This window comes from Mesitornis unicolor, unplaced genomic scaffold, assembly GCF_000695765.1.
Source record: "Mesitornis unicolor isolate BGI_N332 unplaced genomic scaffold, ASM69576v1 scaffold1183, whole genome shotgun sequence".
NCBI classification, from domain to species: Eukaryota; Metazoa; Chordata; class Aves; order Mesitornithiformes; family Mesitornithidae; genus Mesitornis; species Mesitornis unicolor.
The window spans coordinates 43,515-65,028 of record NW_010172342.1 but is presented as its reverse complement, the minus strand read 5'-3'; the positions used below and the strand labels follow the sequence as shown (position 1 = coordinate 65,028).

At 43.7% G+C, this 21,514-nt stretch overlaps 1 protein-coding gene across 1 annotated transcript in view; it reads right to left on the bottom strand.

Moving 5' to 3' along the window:
• Positions 1-21,514, bottom strand: part of SDK1 (sidekick cell adhesion molecule 1) — a gene marked incomplete at its 5' end in the record, with an annotated part of 67,577 nt that overhangs the window by 2,604 nt on the left and 43,459 nt on the right. Inside the window, 6 exons of the mRNA XM_010180326.1 lie at positions 4,389-4,518; positions 4,747-4,867; positions 6,796-6,933; positions 9,518-9,682; positions 17,739-17,864; positions 18,680-18,841. Coding sequence (XP_010178628.1) covers positions 4,389-4,518; positions 4,747-4,867; positions 6,796-6,933; positions 9,518-9,682; positions 17,739-17,864; positions 18,680-18,841 — 842 coding nt within the window. The remainder of the gene's footprint in view (positions 1-4,388; positions 4,519-4,746; positions 4,868-6,795; positions 6,934-9,517; positions 9,683-17,738; positions 17,865-18,679; positions 18,842-21,514) is intronic.

Here is a 21,514-nt window from a genome sequence, read left to right as displayed (position 1 = left end):
AGGGCCCCCCTCCATCAAAGCCACGACGCTACCACTGCCCTTGCAATGCCTTCCGACTCCTTCCCCAACCCACCATTGCTCTGACTGACTCAGACACGCTCAGCCACCTCCCAAAAAAACCAAAAAAGCTGAAAAGATGGATCACAGCTGAGCTGAGATATCATAAGCATACGGAGAAAAAAACCCATAAACCTCTAGTGGCTCCTTACTGGTTTTCCTGATGTCCCTATGGACATATAGAAACATAAAGACAACTAAAAGGCTGGAAGCTCTAAGAAGAAATGTTGAGAAGAAGCTGTATCCAGAAGACCGACACATGACTTGATAAGTGTAATAATACTGACGCAGCCACTTGATTTCTGTCCACCGCCAGCAGAAAAATACTCACCCACAAAACTAATATAATTTCTGTACCTAAGCCAAGTTCTTTCAAGATTGCCAGAAGTCAACATAATAAAAAGGAGAAATACTGGGAGCACTTTTAGATGGGCTGTTGCCATTTGAAATACAGTCTCGCTTGGACCTGCCATGAGCAGAGGGAATTTAAAACAATACCACCTGCTGGTAATCTGTCCACTAATTACTCCATTATACCAACTGAAAGAAATCACTAATTTGGTGTAAAGAAGGCCAGTGCCTTTCAGAAGCAAATAGAGCTGCACTAACTTCAGCCTTTCACCATCATTAGCACAGATGCTGAAAAGGATAACCTGCTAGTCAGAGTGGATACAAGGTGTTTTCTTTGTGTTTGCTTGAGAACAGGCAGGAACTGACTATTCTGTCCGTTTTCTAGAGTATCTTCTAAGGTCTGCTCCTAACGAGGTACTAATAACCACTCTCACTGGCAAGAAATTCTTTAAATTGCTATCCCACATCCCTCTCTGCCCTGACAAAAATCAAAGAGTAACAAGATAAACCTGTTTTGCATGACAATACAGAGAGCTTATACTAAAGGATTACTTTTTAGTGGGTTTTAAACTATTGAGTAAATAGAAATGCTGCAGGGCTTTTTGCTTTGTTTTCAGTTTTCTCCTTCCCTGCGACTGTGGCTTTGTTACCTTGGAAACCTCCATGGGCTGGGGCGTGATTGGGTGTGCGGTGACATTACAGACTGTCAACCAAAGAAAGGTGCATGGATGCCTGCGAAACAACAAATATGGAAAATGAGGGGCTATTTAAGTCTTTTTTCTTGATGGCATGAAACGCACAAGTGCTAATCAGAGGCAAGTCAGCAACCAGAGCTGGCTAGCTTAGTCAATGGGAAATTTGAAAATAGTTCCAATTATGTTATTTTTTTTTTCAAGTGACTGCGTAAGAAACAACCTTATGAGATTATTTCTAAAAATGTAGATGGCAGCAGTTTCTTTTGGTTGACATGTAATGAGTATGCTGTAAAAGAGACAAGGTAACCTAGCAGATTTCTCTGGACGTGGGAACCCTTGCTTATTTAATGTGCCACCTGCAGCTGGTTTCCATATGGTGCCCAACTTGTCAAAAATCATTGGAGAACTTTATTGGAAACAAGTTAAATCATATTCTCTATCAAGTGTCAAGTGTAGATTTATAGTATCTTCCTACAGAGCTGAGAAAGCAGAAGTCAGACTGCAGAGAGCAGCTGGGAAGACCAGGGCACGGCCAGCATTCAGCATTGACTGATATAATGTGTGCAATCTGTGAGAGCATTATCTCCTGAAAACCATTTCTGGGAGACCACAAAGACGAGTGAGAACAAACACCACCAATCCCGACTCTCTTGTAAAGCTGCTCTTTCATGGCTGTATGTTATCGCAGATACACCATCGTATTGCCGTACATAGAGAACACCAAATTTCTGCAGATTATCTGTCCAGAGCCTCATGCACTTTACTCATTATCTAAAAGCCTATTATTATTAATCATTTAGAAATTACACTCTTAGCACTCTCTTGCTCCACACCTGCCAATTAAACTGCTTTAACCTCATTAATGGTACCGGTGCTTGGCTTCCATGACATGGAGTAAGTTAACCACTTGATTTATGAATATTAAGAGTACCGATCGGTCTGCTTGATTTTTGGTTTGTTTTTCTCTTGCTCTCCTCTTCAAGGGGGCGCTTGGAGGAAGGCTCCCAGGCAGTTGTGTTTTAAGTGCAGCCAGTCAGCCCCAGAGTTTCTCGCAGACTTAATCCCCATGAGACTTGAAGCCAGTGAGCTTCCTTCTCTTCCATATAAAGTCTTGACACCTCAGGCAATGGGTAAGACTCAGCAGCAACAACATGATGTGTGGGTTGAAAGCAAAGAGCACAGTTTTTGGCCCTGAATGCCCTTATGTGCATCATATTAAGCGGAATTTGAGATGCACACAAAGATGTATTAAAAGGGAAACGGCATCAGGACCCTCTTTGCTGCAGAGGATCAAACCTGTGTAGCGCTCTTGTAAAAAAATCTTTAACTCTTAATACAGCGGGAAACATTTCTGCCTGCTGAAAGAGATGAACATTCTCAAATTGCCAGAAAACAGAGCTTGTCTGTTAAGATCTCCTTTGAGAACCGAAATGAAAAGAACAGAAAAGACAAACAGGAAGAGCTAACAGGTACAAGAACACTTGAAAAGAGAGTGGTCAAACTTCCATACCCACCTCTGCCCCAATCCACCCCCCCTCCCGTCTGTACCAGCCAATGTAAACAGCATTTTCGGGCTGATCAAAAGGCAGCATTTCCTATTGCTACCTCTACTGGGAGCGTATTAACATTTCATGCCTAAAAGCACTCCCCACCACAAAAACACAACAAGCATCAAAGACATTATACAGAAGGGCTGCATATCTAAGCCCCAAGGAAAAACAGGAGGCGCATTTTGTTCACATACTCACATGCACACACAGATTCACAAAAACACTGGAATCTCAATTGAGACCTTCAGGCTTGACTGCCATACACAGTAAATAAATAATATTAATAATAGCCTGAGAAAAAAACCCAAACAACCCCAAATCACTTTCTTCTGTGCTGCACAAACAGCGCATGGAGAAGGCAGTAATGACACCCTGCAAGTAGACTTTTGCGCATTACCAGGAAATACCGCACGGGGCGTTGAAATTAATGTCAAAAGGTGCCCGTGCTAAATTCATGATCATGCTCAGCAAACTGTTTTAATGACAGGTTTAATGCTGGGTTGTTACAGTGACATGACCAAAGCACTATGGGTTTAATCTGGAGGGTAACGCTTGTGCATTGCATAGACAGCAGCTTGGGCTCCACCAAGGAAAGCTGCCTGCGTGATGGGTCGGCCACAGGGCAGCATTGAGCAGCAGGCTGTCCGTGGTAATTAACAGGAGGTGAGAGCTAGGTAGCCAGGAAAAGCAGCTGTAGCTGCAGGTGCAGAAAAGCTACAGATGAAAGCTGTCATCTTCTTTCACTACTTGCTGCTTTTGATTTATTCTTGCTGGAAGGGTCAGGTTTGGAGTGGTTTGGCCCACTGCTCGCTTCTTGCGCTGTCAGTTCAGATTCGTCAGGATTTCAGCTGACAACACATGATTTGAGAGACAGATTTACCTTTCTGGATGTTCACTGAAGTCTGTCTATTCACCCCTGGCCACCGCTGGGCTTTTACAGACCACAAGCACTTTCTTTCTTCTTAAAGGGGACATAAGACACAAGATGGAGCGCTGCCAGGTGGATAATGCCAGCGCACACCCACCCTCCTTGGAGAACAGCGTCCAAAGGTAACCCGAGCAGAAAGCTCCTCTGGAGCCAGACTAAGGCTGCAGTGTTCAAAACCCGAATGCTGGGATCTCGCAGCCACGGCCATGTGCTGCCTGGCAAGTCACTCATCCCCCACTTACTCCCTTTGTAACAGAGGCAGCAGTTATCACCACGCAAGATCACTCTTCTGAATCTCAGTGTTCACTGTAGCTGTCTAAAAAAGGCACTGTGAAAATTTTAAACCACATCCCATACTATAGTGCAACAATCCAACGTGCGTCCTACATTAAACCTCATAAAGATAACTAGCCAGATGGTTATTTTGCCGCATATACGTATTTTCTCAAAAGTGCTCCAGGCTTGCAGCCCACAGGCAGAAGGGGATGCGCAGCTCCTAACCAGAGGTCAGCACGCGGTCTAGACTTATTGCACTTGCCTTTCTACATAACACTGGAAAACTGTGAATAGTTACCAAGCCCAGGTCTGGAATCTGCCCCAGCTGGGTCCTGCTTGTCATTCTTTCCTTTGGCATTTTAATTTTAAGACGGGATGTGAACAGCATGGTGAATTGGACATTTTGAAGTCCCCAAGGTAGACAATGACACCACAGTATAACACAGGTATGGGACTTGCCAGGATTAGGTAGGAAAGTTAACGTCTGCAGCGCAGGGGCAACATTGGGCAAGGCAAAGGGAAACCCCCTACCTCTGACTCTGACACTTCCAAGGGCTTCTCATTCAGGCCCAAGCCCTCGGTCAGCACGGCTCCGTTGTACTTGTTGCAGATATCCTCATCGGAGTAGTGCAGCCCCCCTGGGCTTGGGCGAGGAGGAGACCTAGGAAACAGAAAGGGTGAGCATATGGGATATTGGCATTTCTCCGAAATGACACAATTAAATTGTGCTTAGAAGCCAGCATCACAGCCTTGGGGCAGTGACTTGGGCATTAAAAAGTCCTCCCTAGATCCTCCAGACCATGGTCTCTCCCCTTTGCCTATTTAACAGTTGCCTGAAGCTATAGAAAAAGCCATTTCCAAAAAGAGCAGGGTGTTCCCAGCTGCTCACCTGGTTCCATTCTTCTTTGAGAAGGTGCTCTTGATGTTCAGGTGTCTGCTGTTGAGCTCCAGAGCAGTGAAGCCTCCGTTATCCAGGGTGACCGACTCTTCCACATTGGAGATGGTTTTACCTGGAGCCGGGCAGAGATTCAGCTGAAACAAAGGCACTTTCCCCCCAAAATACAGCTGTAAGAGCAAACTTGTCCTTCTTTGTGTTTTATGGCCTCATTAATTATTTGAAAATCTCTTTACTTTTCTTATTGGCAAATGAGAACAGTCAGGGCGAAGGAGAGGAGCTGATCAGGAATGTGAATGGGCAGAAGGAGCCAAAAGAGGGGAAAGGTGTCATGGATGGATGCATTTCATTCAGAGGTAGGTATTTTAAAAAAGCACAGATGAACTGTGCTCCAAAAGTGCTTATTCTTGTATTTTGACTATAAATAGAAGCCTCGTGACTAATTCAGGGCCACAGAACATGTCCTAAATCAGGTGCTGTGAATCCCATTCATGCTGACTGAGCAAAGCAAGAGAAAGTAGAACTAGGAAAGGCAGGAAAAGAGGAAAAGGAGAAAAAATAAAGGCAAGAAAGAAAGGGTAAGCGGACAGCAAATGGAAAAAAGATGTCAGAGCTGTAATAAGGATAAGATAAAGATGTAAGAAATCACTGGACAATGTAAGGCAAGGGAAAGGACAGGGGCTGGAAGAAGAGGGAAAGTACAATGAAGTCTATTATTTCTTGTGATCAAATATAGCAAGAGCTTATTCTCTCCCATGCTCATTCTTTGTAATCCCAGAGGTGTGAGCTCAGCTCGTGTCCCGGCGAGAAGGGCCCGTTGCATATTGCCACTTTGCAGCAGACAGGTACTTTATCCTCAGCTTCAATTTCAGTGCTACATTAAGACTCAGTGTGAACACTGGTATCTGACAGTGCAGGTCAGACCTGTCTTTTCATGTCTGTCCCCCAAACACAGAGGACAACTAAGAAGATGAGAGACTTCCTATGAGCTATGCATACAAATACGTAATAGTATTAACGTGGTAAAATGCCACAGTATTCGTACATCTTACATCTCATGGGACTGAAATCTGATTTTCTAACACTTGTTAGAATTGAATTATAAAGAAAGAAAAGATCTTCACTTCGGGACTGAATTACTAAATACTGCCTGGAAGACTCCTTCATTACATTAATCCCTAAGAACGGGTAGCGCAAAGACCAGTCCACCTGATCCTTCTCATTAATGTGCCTTTTCTGGCACCTCCTGGCATCAGAGCAATTTCTTGCTGGAGGTGGAGGAGGCTATCAGAGACATGTGAACAACCCTTCCAGGACTTTATCATGTCAGGAGAAGAAAAGGCAAAAACCAATATTCAGAGCTCGAGCACTAGGCATTTTGAAAGGGGACTACTTTAACATTTCTAGTTAACTCCTCATTTCGGAAAAAAGACTGGTAAAAATTGTAACTTGATGCTCATTATGCCTTGAAGTCCAACAGGTCCAGATAACCAGGACAGCTTCTAGATGCTTGGCCCTCAGCCCAGCAACTGCAGCTTGGCTTAGGGAATGAATGAGAGATGCACGGCACTGTATTTAGTATAAAGGAGTTGTGATATAGTCCTCACATAGAGACCTAGAATATTTGCATTGGGTGCAGCTATGGAAAAGCAGAATCTTTCTCCTTCTCCCCATCTATCAGGGAGCTAATACAACAAAGCTAAATGAATTCTCAGCTTATTCATTTCTCCTGTACTTCTGCCAAGCATTTGACCCAGACTCATTGGCTTTTGCTAACAGTCCCTGGGGCTTCCAGATACTGTCCTGTCCAAGCCCATGGCTGGTGAGCATCCAAAACCTGGTAAGATCAGGCACTCTTTGCCCAGTATGCGTATGGGCAAAAGCCCTTTCTACCAAACCAGACAGTAAAAAGATCTGAGTCTTCTGCAAAACAAAATACCAATAAGGAGTCCATGCTGATGAAACCAAGGGTTAAAAGGGAAGACATTTCTAATTCTTGTTATCTTTTGAGAGTGTGTGCATAGCACAGAGCTATTGTCTTACCTGTGCTGCAGTTCTTGTACTTCTTACTCTGACCGTGCAGGACCAATGCAAACACCACCAGGAGGATGAGGATCAGACTTGAGAGAGCCATCACCAGTAGAAACCACCACTCCTCATAGAAAGGGGCTTCTGTTTGTGCTGAAAGAGGAGAAAAATATTCCTCTTTATGCTCCTTCAAAATTTTCTCTTTTTCACCACAGTGAATGATGCATCTATAACAGTGTTCAAGAGAGAGTGGTGTTCAAAGAAGGTAGTGCAGTCTACTCTGCAATTGGACTTTGAAGAGTCCTGCTGGCACTTCTAGACGGCACAGAAAACAGAAGGATATCACAGCCCCAACATCTCCACAAGCATTTTCAACTCACCCAGAGCAGTGCTCCAGCATCCCTTAGCTAAGAAGTGATCAGCAAGTGAAGAGAGGGAAGTTGCTTCCCACAGCTCTGCACACCTACTTTTCTGACTACTGTGGTATGCTTAGTACTCCCTGGGTCAAAGGAACCACTAATGTCTCTCATGACCCATGATTATTTCACTTTTTAAGAGGCTTTCCTAGCCAAAATGCTGTTAAAGTGGCTCTTTGAAAAATATAGCTAATGCCAGGGAACAAAGTACACTTGGTTCAGTGTCTTTCAGTACCTCCATTAACTCAACTTCCAACATTCCCAACTACTCTGTACTGTTTCCCCACCAGCTGAGCCAAGTCTGATGTGCAGCACATCAATTCAGTATCAATTCAGTTCCCTGGATTTTCGGTGGTGTCAAATAATTTAATCCCATTTGACCTCAATTGGAAATGCCAAATGATACTAACATCCCCTTTCTAGAGTTATCTTGCCAGTCTTGGTTTAAAGTAAAGAGTACTGTTATTTTCTTGCAGTGATATTCTTTGTCAACATCCCTCAGTTTTGTGAAAAAATGCTGCCGCAAGCCAGAAGTAGCATATAATTTCTCTGTAGCCTATAATGTAGAAGAATACCTGGTAGGGACAGGTGATGCCAGGAAGCCAACTTCAACCCCTCACTACCACTGAACCCAGGCGCTCTCTTCCCCTGCCTGTCCTAAGCCCTGGATCTAAACACAAGCCTGGCGTACGCCTGGCGCTATGAGCTCCAATTTGTTCCAGATCACTGGGTATTCTGCAGCAGGAGAAACCAGCCACGATCTTTCTTTGCTAGGAGGTGAGGCCAGGCCAATAAAGTCCTAAAGGCAAACAGCAGAAGCCATGCTGGGCTGAACAGATTCAGCGCAATTTATACCTCCCTGTGCTAGCTGAAGTGGCCAGCCTAAAATGCTTTATGCTTTTATGGCTGTGTATCTCGATGGAAACCTCTTACTTTCATGCAGCAATTTGAGATGAACACTGGAGCTTCAAAAGGAGGTGAATTAAATAGTTCTGTTCAAGTGGAGAACTTACAAACAAGGAGTTTATTTATAAGAAGCATCACAAGGAGCTGCATGCTCAGCTTCAGAGGAATAATGTCTTCTAGGAAAGGAAATACTGACATGATTACTGACCCTTTACATTCTGCTATAGCCTCTGTGAAACCACAGTTAGGAAAAACATTGACTCTCGATATTTGAAGTGGGTTGTCTATGGCCTTGTCCTGAAGGAGAGAAGCAAGGGATGCGCTCACGCTGAAATCCATAGACAGCTCTCACGGGCCAAGTGGTTAATTGTGTAAGGACAAACGCAGCCATGATGGCGATAGCAGCATTTACTGCCTTGCCTGCTGGGTAACTGTTGAATGGTGTTTATGCTTTTCACTGGAGGAGCGGAGAGATAAAAGCCACTCCAGATACTGGAGCACTGCCAGGTTCTCAGGACTCTCCAGAATTTTGTATCACAAAGCCGCTTTATCAGGTTCTTTTATTCCCCTCGCTCGTCTTTGCTGACACAGCAAGGGTGAAACCCGTTGCTCAAAAGCAACGTGGAACACAGCTGCATCTGCAAGGGTAAGAGGAGACCGGAGCAAAGCTTTTGTGAGGGCGAGCTCTCCCACTTCACAGCACGCCATTGAACTCGAGCTGCCCAGACGCGGCAAACTGAGTGGAGTTTGTTTTTTGAGTTCCTTCAGAAAACCAGGGTGCCAGGTTGCTCAAAAGGATTTGGGAAGCTTGTTTAGGTCATAGCTCTGTTTATTGGGAATAAGCACAAGAGAACAGGGAGGGTGGGAAGAGTCCGGAGCATCACCAATGAGCTGTTCTGATGAGGGGGGACTGGAGGCACCATGCTGTACTGGAACTGCCAGCACAGAGGATATCAAGAATAATCCTGTGAAACTACACTTTCAAATATTTAAGAGCTAAATACAAAAGAGCACAGAAAATGTTTCTCAGAGAACTGTGGGAATAAAAAGAAAGCAGAGTAAACAAAACAACACACTAGGAGAGGAGGAAAAGAAAATGAATAATAGACTGTGTAAATTAGTCTTAGGGCGAGAGATCTTACATATAAACACTCATAAAATTCCTGGGAAGGTTCTTTGTCAAACTTAAAAATGGCGTGCACACATTTTTCCTCCTGAGAGTAAAGCATACCGTAATAACAAGCCTTGATTCAGCACAACATTACTCTGATGTTGTCCTAAAACAAGTGAAAACAAGCTGCCCTCGATTACTTGTTGCAACTAGAGAATCTGCGTTGTGGGGTTTTTTTCCTTTTCCTCCCTCTCAACCCCAAGAAATTCCTTGGGAAAAGATATTAAGAAAAATCCACGATTACCTGATACTGCCACGGAGGGAACACTTGGTTCTCCATAGCCAAATTCATTGACAGCCACCACGCGAAATTCATAGGTCACTCCCTGTTTGAGTTTGTCCAGGCCAACGGTGTAAGAGGTAGCGCTGCGAGGGATGTCCTTCACAAACATATCCCACAGTCCTTCATCTAGGAGAGCAGCAAGGAGAGAAATGGCATGAATGGTGGGACTTGGCGCTTCCTTCTGCTCATTGAAAAAAATTGTCATTAATTGTGCATTTCAACCACGGGCAGTGGACATGCTTACCTGAAGGCGGCTCAGTGATAGGCACAAATGTCAGAATGCCTCACAAGACCCCATCTGTAAAGGCATTTATTCACAATGGGGGTCTTATAGTAGCCCAGATGGAAGAGGTCTCCTCTAAACCCTGCAGCAGCACCCACAGTGACCTGAGCTGGCCAGAGCAGCTGCCGGGCAGCTGAGTCCCTCCTGAGCAGGTAAGGTCACTGCATCAGCATGCCTGCTATTTGACAGCGCAAGTAAGCCCAAAGCAGCCTGCTACACTAATGAGTCCTAATTGCACACGTTTCGCCTGCTTTTTCCATTGCAAAACTGTCTTCGCTACCCAAAAGTGTATCTGCAAACTAATGTAAGATTTGGGACTTGATGGGAAGTACTGTGGCCTTGCATGAACTGGTGCCTGGTGGACTGGTGTCACTGGAGTGCTGCTTGCTTCACGATATCAATAGTGATGTGTCCTTCGCATCTGCTGGATGCAGCGTGGCACAGCCCACAGAGCAAGACAGCAGGCACTGTGCTTCTGAGCCATCCATTTTTCAACAGTTTTTGTTTGTATTATAAACCTCTCAAAGTTGCTAGAAACACAACGCCATTCTGGTGAGAGGGTTTCAGTAGAACGATCTCTGTTCTCAACAGCCATATACTGACATTGATCCTGATGCGCATCCTGACAGGGCACCGTTCTGGTCCCCGATCCAGCCCGTAATCTTATATTCACTTGACTACAATGGAAAGAACTTTCAACAAGATGGATGCTGTTAGCAGTAAGAACAAAACCAACTATAATTAAAAGTGCCAGTCAATAATTTTGAGTGCAGGAATCAAACATTAATCTAAAGGGACTGCTTTCCAGTAACAAATGGTGCCCAGCACTTCTGCTGACAAAATGAAGTTACTGTCTGTGCATGGGGCCAAAGCCTCAGCTCTCAAACTCTCTCACAAATCCGACCTCACAGGTATCCCATTGGGCTTCTACTTTGAGTTATCAAAGCTGTTCCAGCAATGTCTGTTTTTCTCTGCATGTCCCACAGCAATAGGAATACGACGATAACCTCTGCACAGACACAACTCAGGCGCAGGCGCTGCCTGCTTTGAAAGCAAGCCCTCTGTGTGCACCATGAGATTTGAGCATCAGCATGACTTCTGTAGCTTGAGGTGTTATCGAGGTAACAGTAAAGCTGCAGCCAGCAGCACTACCCTCAGCGCCTTGCTCTGCCACTGCAATGTAAGGCTGGAATCTGTTCTCATTTGCTTTGCATTTACCTGGCTGTAAACTAATTGAAGTCACTGTGGCGATTCAGGAGTTGTGCTGGTCTAACAGAGCAAAATTTGGCCCTTAGCCTGCTTCTGTGCAGCGGGGAATAGCAGCAGAGACGGATTGATTAACACTGCAGGTGCATTTCTATGTGAAGGTTTTAACTTTGGCATCGGTAAATACTGGCTCGGTAATTTGTACTGTGGTGCAGGTCTAGCAACACACACAATGACTAACAAGCCCCAAAATACATCTCTTCTGATCATAAGGATTGGCAGTCTCAGCGGACACAAAAAGCGGGCTGAAATGAATTGTTCCAGCTACATTTGAGAAATACCAGAGAACAATAAAAACAGGTAATTTTTCTGTCATGCTTAAAATTCAGACCAATACATTATTCACCAGCAGGATCAGAGTATAATGAAGTTATCATAATGTACCATTGTTATGTATTAGTCGGATATTACAATGGCTATAAAACAAGAGATAAAATATTGACTTCCCTTTTACAGGGCAATAGAAGGCAAGATTATTTCTACCACGTAAACTTACAATGTAATAAAAAGGGAGCTTGGGATTTAGTTTCTCTGAAGAGGGTGGAGTGAGGGATGCATTTTCAAAGTTAGATTGTTGCAACCACCAATACCAGGAAGATGCATCTCAGACTATAAAATATTGCCATAATTGCTAGAATTGCCTGAGCTTTCATAAACACATTTGTAAACAGCAATAAGAGAATTTGAGCCCATTGTGAATTGTCTGAAAAGCAATTTGTTTGCACTGAAAGCCACTTAAATGGGAGAAGAAAAGGCAACAATAAAACAAATGTTCAGCACTCATTGCAACAAACACAACTGTTCATACATGCACTTTGTCACGCATTTTCTCAAACCTATCAGGATGCACAGTGCAGAATATCCAGCTGACCAAGAAGTGTAAATCTAACCACTCCGTAAAGCTTGCAGTAAGTTCGGAAAACCACCCTTGAGAAGACAACATTGCATTTCCCCATCTCTGTCCCCTTGGCTCTGGTAGCGATGCTGTGGGGCAGCAAAGGCTGCTGGTGGAGGTTTCTCTGGAGGGATTCCTGTCTCACAGGGACTCAGGGATGCTCTGGCTGGTGGCTGTACCTTCTCTGGCCCATCCTGGTTTGATTCATTGAAAAAATCTTTGCCCATTTTTTTTTCTAGGGTAAGAAAGAGGCCTTGGCCAAGATGGGACCCTGTGTGCAATCCTTGGGATCTCAGAGAGGTGCTGATGCAGAGGTCAGAAATGCTTGGAAAGGGGGACATTAGTATGACTGCCCAAATACTGACACCAGGCAAATGCTATGTTGGCTTCTCAAGCTCTGGCCAACAAGGTTTTTAATTCCAGAGCCTCAATTAATTTATCTTATCTCCATCTGGAATATTCAGGCCCCTCTTTGTAGACAGAGGTCACAATCAGATATATCCAAACTAGAAAGCATTTTATCTCAGTGGTGAACTTCAAGATTAAATATTGAACACACACTTGTGCATTCATTCACTGCATCTCTTTTCCCCATCCCTCAAAAGTAGGTTTGCTTTAAATGTTAGAAGTTCAGCTGAAAGAGAATTCATTAGAAGGTCACCTGTGATAGCACAGATTGGCCTTTAAGTTCAGTAGAAAATCATTAGCACGCTGCACACAGTATTTTCCACTCAGTTTAGGGAGGACAGATGCGCATGCCGTGGTTGGGATATCAACTGGGTATTAACTCATAGAAACCGCTGAGAAACGTGAAGTTTGCAACACCAAACTCCCACAAAGAGGTGCAAGGCTCAGCCAGCCCCAGCCGCTCCCGGTTAATGCCTGCGAGAGGCAGCACAGCTGGCAGCAGGGACGCACGTGTTCTGCTCACAAATGCTTTTCCTTCAGTAACATCTGTCCCTTTCTCCATTTCGTACTGCCTTTCACTGGGCACTTGACTTCTTAATAAAGGCCTGAATGTCTGATGGAAAAGGGAGGGCTTTAAAAAAAAATTAATTAGTTTTTCTTTGCTTCCTGTTCCTAGTAATGCTTCTCGACAGACCCTACCCCAGTTTTATTTCCTGCTGGTATGAGATTTGATCTTTATCCCCCAGCCTTGACTTCTCCATCCAATCTGGGACTGTGGCATGTGCGTGGGAAGAAGATCTGAATGACAGGGGAAGGTGAAACCACCTGGGACCTAACATGATGTCCAGCCTGTCCTGGCCACCCTGTGTTGGTGAGGAGCAGCACTGCAGATTGTGGCCATACACAGCACCCACAGGCCAGCCTGGCTTCACAGGCAATTAATCGGGGCCTCCACGCTGAATAAAACTGTCAGTCAGTAACAGAGGCTCCCGGCTCTGCTGACTTGGGCCACTAACGAACAACTGCCACGCTGCAGCTGGGGAGATGGAAAGCTGTCAGTTATTTGGGTCTTAAACGCCAGTCTTCCCCTCTTGGAGTAAGAGGAGAGCCGTGCCATAAAACTTTCTCCTAATTACACATTAGGAGGTTTATGAGGGGAGAAGCTGCTGAGAGTTAAGGACCAGCTGAACACAGGTAGTGTTCCTCCTACAGAGGACAAAATTAAAATGTGGATGTATTTGTGAGAGGCAAAGGGCTGGATTATCATGCAAACTAGGGAAAGGACAAGAATGGGAAGTGAAGGCTGACAAACTGTCAGCCTCGGCATGTCGTTTGTGAGCAGAAGCGAACCAAAGGCCCCATGGCAGATGCCGGCAATGCAGCTGCACCCTTCACTTTGAATTTACTGACTTTTGCTGGTTTGTGTCCATGTTTGACACTGCACTCCCTCATTTGTTTAAAAAATAAACAGAAAAGGAAGAAAACATAAAAGCATTACTCAAGACACCAGAAAGGAAACTGAAGTGAGATCTGCCTTAAGGATATGGGAAACAAAAATCAGCATTTCTGGGATGGACAATCCCCACTTCAAGAAGATGGGTTCCAGATCTAGTAGATCTTCCCCAAAACGTCTGCTGCCTTTATGGAACTGATCATCTGGGGAAGCAAAGGAAAATACTTTCCTCACTTATCTGTGTCCCAAGCCCATGATTTGTGGCTGATCTGAGGCTTACTGGCCTGTTCATGCCAGCCACAGCACTAGAAATATTATTATCAGAACCATGTTAAGATGCAATTCTCTTCCAATGGGCTTAAGTCATCCCCTGCTTAGGGAAAGCAAACAAAGTCCAAAATACATGACAAGGAGAGGAAGCAGAAGAGGAAATCTCCATCAGGTTGGAGGCTTTCCCTGAGGTGACACAAGCCATGAAGCAGATTGACTGAACACTTAATGGCTGACCTGCAGCTGAAGATGGCCACAGCAAGCCAATACATGCATGAGGGCCTCATGCTGGCATTTACGTGTCCATGTGTGCTCCTGGTAGGGTGGATCCCTAGGGCATTTTGCAGAAACACCTCCTTCATATAGAGGGGATAACTGGGCAGGCCATTTGGCATGAGGCTGCTTGGTGATTTACAGGCCACACACCTGTCGTTAAAGCACAGTGTGGAGAGAGGAGTCTTGGATATGGCATGGTGTTAGGAAAAGAGGGGAGAAACCAGTTTCTTCACTGTCAGCACTGGGAACCTTATCATCACTGAGCCATTTCTGTCTTTTCCTCTGCACATAGAAACTGAGGACACGATCTACGATCCATTCCTCAGCCAGCATAGCTGATGTCTAGGGAGCGCTTATGATGGCAGTGATGGAGGCTGCTTAATTGCGTTTCTTGTAATGCAAAAGGAGCTAAACTGGAATCCGTTTCTCCAGGGACAGAGAAGTTGAAGGAAAAGAAAAACTCTTCTTTTTCTCTAATGTCTTCCTCTAGCACAGATCACTCTGGAAAACATATTGGTTTGCCTGCTCCATGCCCACGTCTGAGTATATTCAAAATGCAGGGAAGGTAGTGAGCCTGGTCACCTTCCATAAATCCGGGAGAGAAATGGGGAAATCAAATGAACAATCTCAGCTGCCTGCTGCCACCATTGCTAAACCCAGCGGGGCAGCTGGAGCCCTGGGAGACACAGCAGGGCACTGAAAAATTCAAAGGGAAGTGACAAAAGGGGATAGGGTTTGCCATTTCTGACAGAAAGCCACCCTCCTGCTCTAATGGAAGAGTCTTGGCAGGGAGCTACAGCAGGGAAAATGAGATGATACAGCATTTAACGTTTGGGGTAATGAGGCCTATAATAGATGACACTTGAGATGTGAAACACTAAGGTACTGGTGTTGCATTTAAATATTGGCAACAAGCTAAAGCTTTTCATCTGTCTGTTCAATGCTCCACTTTTGATCTCCGAAGGATGAATATCTTTTTCTTCCTTGATTTCATGTGAAGGGCACAAGTCAACTGCTCTTCTCTTGGACAACAACTCCTTAAAAAAAAAAGGTTGCTCCAATCCACGCTCTACTACCCATATCAATCAACAGGCAGAAGCAAAGTCTTAGACTTATATTAAAACAGAAGCTGCTCTGAATGACCAGCCCTGACAGGAGGAATTAGTTCCCTGCTTTTGTTAAGCTCGTAATTCAGATTTCAAACTCCTCTGTGCAGAGATGAGGAAGAAAAGCAGCAGAGAAAGGAAGCCAATGCTTGGGTGAAATAAGCCAAGGTTCCAATTAGTCAGTCCCCTCTCCTGGATCACATTTCACGCTTCCTACAGCTGCAACTAGAACGAAGGAGGAGAATCCAGCATACAAATGCCTAGTTCATTTGCTACAGCAGCATGAATAGGATTAAAATAATCTGAAGAGGAATTAAATGCCTCAACAGTCAGGTTGCAAGAGCAGGAGAATAAGATCGCTTCTGTGTGTTTCCAGGATCAGTGGAGTGAGGCCAGCAGAAATGACCCTGGGTTAATGCAGCTCAGATCTGCCTTGGAGGGACTATTTTCTTCCAGCTCAAAAAGAGTGGGCCACAAATCCTGCATCCTTAGCCATGAACTGTAAAACGTTCATTCACATCCATTGGCGAGACAAGCCCAGGAACATTGGATGAGTCTGCAATGTAACTACTCAAACAGGTTGAATTTTCAGCTTGGAGATACCCAGTACGTGGGCTGCAGGTTTCCCTCTGAAATACTCTTACCCCAAACCCTGTTTGAGGCTCAAAAGTGAACTTTGATGAACAGTTTTGGTTTAAGTTACTGTCTAAACAATGCTATTCAAATAAGACTGGGTATTTTTTACCCTTTGAAGAAATAAGGGCAGAAATCAATAAACTGATGTAAGAAAATAGAAGCATGGTGGTGTCATGCCTCTAATTAAAAAAATCCCTTGATTGCTCTGAGAAATGCAAGTGCTTTGAGAGGGTACACATTTTCCTTCATTTTGTTTTGAAACAATTGTGAAGTTAAATGACAGAAATTAGGAAGACATTTTAGGGTCACAGCAGAGCCTCATTACAGAGCAAATTTTATCAAATGCAAGTACGGAAATCTGCATCTTCAGTGATGACCACTGAAATACAGACAATAATTTTGTTACTGGTCTGCTTAAATGTAATTTAAATAAGTGGTTTTAAATGCAACCTTACATTAAAGACACATGCATGAAACAGTTAGAATCCTTTATATAATCAAACAAATAAGCATTTATTTAATCAATATATAATCAAGCAATGTGCAAGCACCTAGAAGTAAAAAAAGGAAAGAAGAACAAGGAAGCCAACACGGATATGTCAAGTATAAATCATGTCTAATTTCCTCCTGTGACAGGGTAGCAGACCTTGTCAATAGAGGAGAAAGAGCAGACATCATCTATCCTGACTTCAGCAAAGCTTTTGACATCGTGACATTCAAACACGGCCTACATGAAACAAGTATCTGGTAGATGCATCACCAGCTGGAAAAGTGTACTCTGCAAAGAGTTATCAACATTGGCTGTCAGAGCGGAGGGAAATTATCAAGTGAGATCACACAGGGGGCTGGCAGCATTCGCTGATTTTTGTTAACAACTTGGTTACCAGATAGCAGGCGCTTGCTGAATTTGCAAGGGGTACCAAGCTGGGAGAGGCTGTGAACAGGCTGGAAATGTTTCAAATGACTGTGTCCAACTGGGGAAATATTCTGGAAAAAGCACAGAGCAGCTTCCATAAGATGCAAATCTCAGCATCAAATGAGCTTTGAGAAAGCACCAAGAAAAACCGTGGTGATGAGAGGATTCCTGTCCATGCCCAATGCCCTCCCCGCAGAACAAATGGGGAAAATGACGTGTACAAGGTGCAGAAGTCCTAGCTCTGTTATTAGCAGTAAAACAGGAATTAGCTGCCTTATTCTGCTGCAGAAGAGGACAGATTTCTATCTGTGGTCCTCAAAATACAGTTTGCAAGTACTTACTGGTCCTTGCACATGAAAGATACTGTAAGCATTTAAGCGAGTTTTAATTATTAACTATATTAGCTCATCTGTTGGATGATTTACCAGTGATGTAGCACAGCAAAAGCCAGAGCACTCAGGGTAATTTTCTGTGACTACTCCTAAACAGGAGAAAATGTGCTAAACTGCATAATAAACCAGCAATGGTGTAATACTGGCTGGTGATAGTGTTCTCTCACAAAATCCCATTGCTTTACCGGGACAACAAATCTCTCCACTGCGGGACGAGTTTCAGTGTGGACTGGAGGAAGGGAATGCATGACACCAAGCTCTCTGTGCTTCCCATGGCTTACCTGAGGGTCGTGCCTCTATAATGTACCCAGTTGTGGGTTTTTCTCCTGAATCTCCCTCAGTCCATTGCAGTGTCAGCCCTGAAGCAGATTTTGTCACCAGAATTTCCTGAGGGGAGCCGGGAGACCCTGAAGGATGAAATGAGAATAGCAAATGGTGATACTAGAGACAGAGTACACGGTTCTTTATTTCTTCTACTGATATAGGGGAAAATAATTATCTAGATGATTGATCAACTTATATGCAACATAAACCAGCTCAATGGGCTATTGACCTAAATTTTTCACTAGTTCTAGTACCAGCAGTTACATATCAATGGCTGGGGTTTACAGGCACCTGTGTTAAGAAGGAAAAGGAAAAAAAAAAGCACCATAATTGCAGGGAATTTACCTTGTTAGATTATCTGTTTATCAAAATCACTGAACAAGTAAGAAAACAAACTCTTTGGGTACACACATTGAACCATGCTGGTGTTCAGCCTGTAGCTCCTCTTGACACATCAGGAAATTTGCAGACCTCTCTCTCTGCATAAGCCAAAGTGTCAGGAGAGAATAATTGTAAATTCTTTCTGGCTTTACATCCAGGAACCTCTGCTGATTTCGGCAGAGTTATTCCCGTTCTGACTCCACTGCATAGCGGTACAGCCAGAATTATGCACCTCACTGTCAGGCTGCAGCTTTGAAATCACTGGCTAGCCCATTTGTGTTATGATTTATTCACACTGCTTTGCTTATTCACATCAGACTTCCAGATTTCAGGAAAAAATGAAACATGTTTTTCATGGGCAGTTGCGAAACCCACTGACTCATGTCCTGACCTCCTGTGACTCGACTTCTCCTTGGCTTGGAATTTCGTTTGAAGCCCTGAGTGTGCTATTCCCTGCTGTTGGACCATGCTTGTGTAACTGATCTGGCTGGTGACATGCTTTTATGGTTCCCCTTACCTTCTGCTGGCCCAGCTGTGACGTTGGCTTGCAGTTCAGGTCCATAGGCGATGGTTCGGGCTTGCACTCTGAATAAATAGGTCATGCCCTTGGTGAGATCGCGGACCTTCAACCAGCGCTGCCAGTTCCCTTTAATGTCCACGGTCACCACCTTGCTCACCCCTGGAACAGCCACACAGGTGAAAAAAAAACATGAGAAGGTTGCAATACAAAAAAAGAAATCAAGTGGAGCTTATTACATCTAGATGGTAAGTAAAATTATCTAACAGTTTGCTAAGAAAGTATTTCTTACAATTAGCAGGAGTTTAAGTAGTGATAATAGCCAATTTTCAGCACTGATAAGTATAATTAGAGTTTAAGCTTGATAAGTGGGTACTGACAAGAAAAAAAACCTTACAACACAACTGGGAAATTACCAAGAGACTCCACGCAACTTCACTAATTACACTGGGAAGAAAGGAGGAGGTGAACGAAGAGGACTGCGTGTTGCCGACTGCTTCCTAAGCAAGCATTTCTCTGCGGCAACATTGCCTGGAGGAGGAAATGCGGGCGGGCTCTCTCCTTTCATCTCGTCCTGTCATTGCCACCATTACCAGGTGAATGCAGAATGAAGGATGCGTATCTCACAGGTAACTGGCGAGTATAAATGCCACTGCAATAGGGGATGCAATCAAAGCACCTTTAGCTTGGACAAGGCTGGAGTCATGACTTGTGTTTCACTCCTCTCATTTACTAATAATTTTTCTTACATGGATGAATTAAAATTTGGGCTGTTTACTTCATCAAGGTTCATAGCGAGTTTCACATTTAGATTCTCAATGCTGCATAAAAGGCAGAGCGGCGATGAGCGCTTTGAAAACAAAAAAGTCTAGTTTTCACTGAAGTTTTCTGAAAGACAGTCAATGGAAAGAATTTGATTTATAAAATACTTTACAGAACAGAAAGTTTGAATTTACAGAGTCCTTTTGGCATTTTTCTGGTTCTGTAGATGCACATAACACATTTCAAACCAAGAAGATAGGAAGTGGGAGAACATTTTTCCCACTAGAGAAGGCTGCTTGCTAATTTATCTTTCCAGAAAAATGCAGAAGGAAGATGTTTTTCAATCCAGATGCTTATTTTATGCAAATCAAGATGACTCTTTTGGTTTTTATCAGTTACATAAAGAATAATGTCCAGGCGATTTCTGTTCAAAGTTTTCTCCCAGATACAATTTATAACTGAGGGAATCTTTCCTTGGTTAACGAGGAAGCAGTAAAAGCGCTCTCTCCTTCCCTAGGTGTACTATTTCATTTCTCAGAGACAAATCAGAAAGCATTTGTCATTTTGAAGTTATGTTCCAAAGAAAAGGAACTGTTAAAAAAGGCTCCAGGGCAATTTTGTTGTCTCTTATTGTGTAAAACATAACAGTGTAAAGCTTAAACAATCACAGGTCAAACGGGGAGAAGACTGCGCTAAAGAACAGAGGAGCTGTTGGAAAGTTGTGCAAAATGTGCAGGTTTTAAGCAGTGGCTTATGAGTGGGAAGGCAGGAGGTGCCATGAAGGCAGGGATGTTCAGCCGAAAATTCGGTGTAAAGCTAAAAGATTCAGGAAAAAAGCTCCAGGGGGTTGGCTCTGGCAGCTGCCTGCACCCGGCACCCTTGCCTGCTCCATCTTTGCATGAGTTTGGCTCTACAAATAATGGAGCTCTCTAAATAATGGAGTGTGGCTTTTCCACCAGAGGAAAATGATGGCACTGAGGAAGGGATTAGTTACCACGGCAGGAGGATAAATATGTCTGCTGAAAGAAAAATGTCGGCACAAGAGCAAATGGGTTTACTGGAAAGTAAATTTGGGCAAAAATTTCAGATCGGAGGAAAAGCCCTCCATAACCTCCCTGCTCACATCAGAAACCTTCTACAGGGGAAGGAGAGACGAACTGGAGTCAGGGATAGCACAGGCAGAGGTGGGGAAGAGAAGAAAAGAAAATGAAGATTCTGAAGATGTTGAGTCAAATGCACGCAGAGAAAACATGATCTGACACTTCCATATTTTCAGGGGAAAAATGTATTCTTAAACATTGTGTAGGAATGAATAAAAGGCAGGAAATGCCCAAACAGCCCCAACCTACTGCATACCCCGTGCACATTTCTTAGTCAGAATTAGAAATGCTTTCTGCATTACCTCTTTTTGTTCAGACCTGCCAGCCGTAAAGGCTGAAAGTGCTTTTTTTCTCATGTTTTCATTCCTGAATATAACTTTCTCAGTGCATAAGACATAGATATTCAGACAATATAGATCTTTATTCCTTACAGAAGAAGCAAATACCAATGATTGATATCCTTATTTCTTTAGAAAAGAGTTTAAAATGGATTGGCAATGGCTGAGATTACTCTCCCTGCTGTCACACTGCCAAAGTTGCACAACCTATTGAACTACTGGCGATCTACCAGGAATATAAAAATATTAATAAGACCATCCACAAACAAAAACTTTTTCTAACTCACCTTTGGAACTAATTTACTTTTGTTTTCAGAAGTAATTGTCAAATCCTTCTCTGTTGCTGCTGTGGCAAATTAATGAAACATTTGTGGCCACCACATTGTTGTGGTGTAGCTTAAATCCAGCGCTGGGTTAAAAATGCTGCTCGAAAACTCCGTGTAAACAGACACAACTAAACCTCTATCTCGGTTATCCTCCCCTGTCAAAAGTGGCAGTGGTACCAGTGATGACTAGTACATCTGATGCCTGGGCAATCTTTACGATAACAGAAGTGACACATGATGTGATAAGCAACACAAATGTGTCTGACGACTATTCTGGGATGGAGCCTACTCAGCAATTTCAAAGTGCAA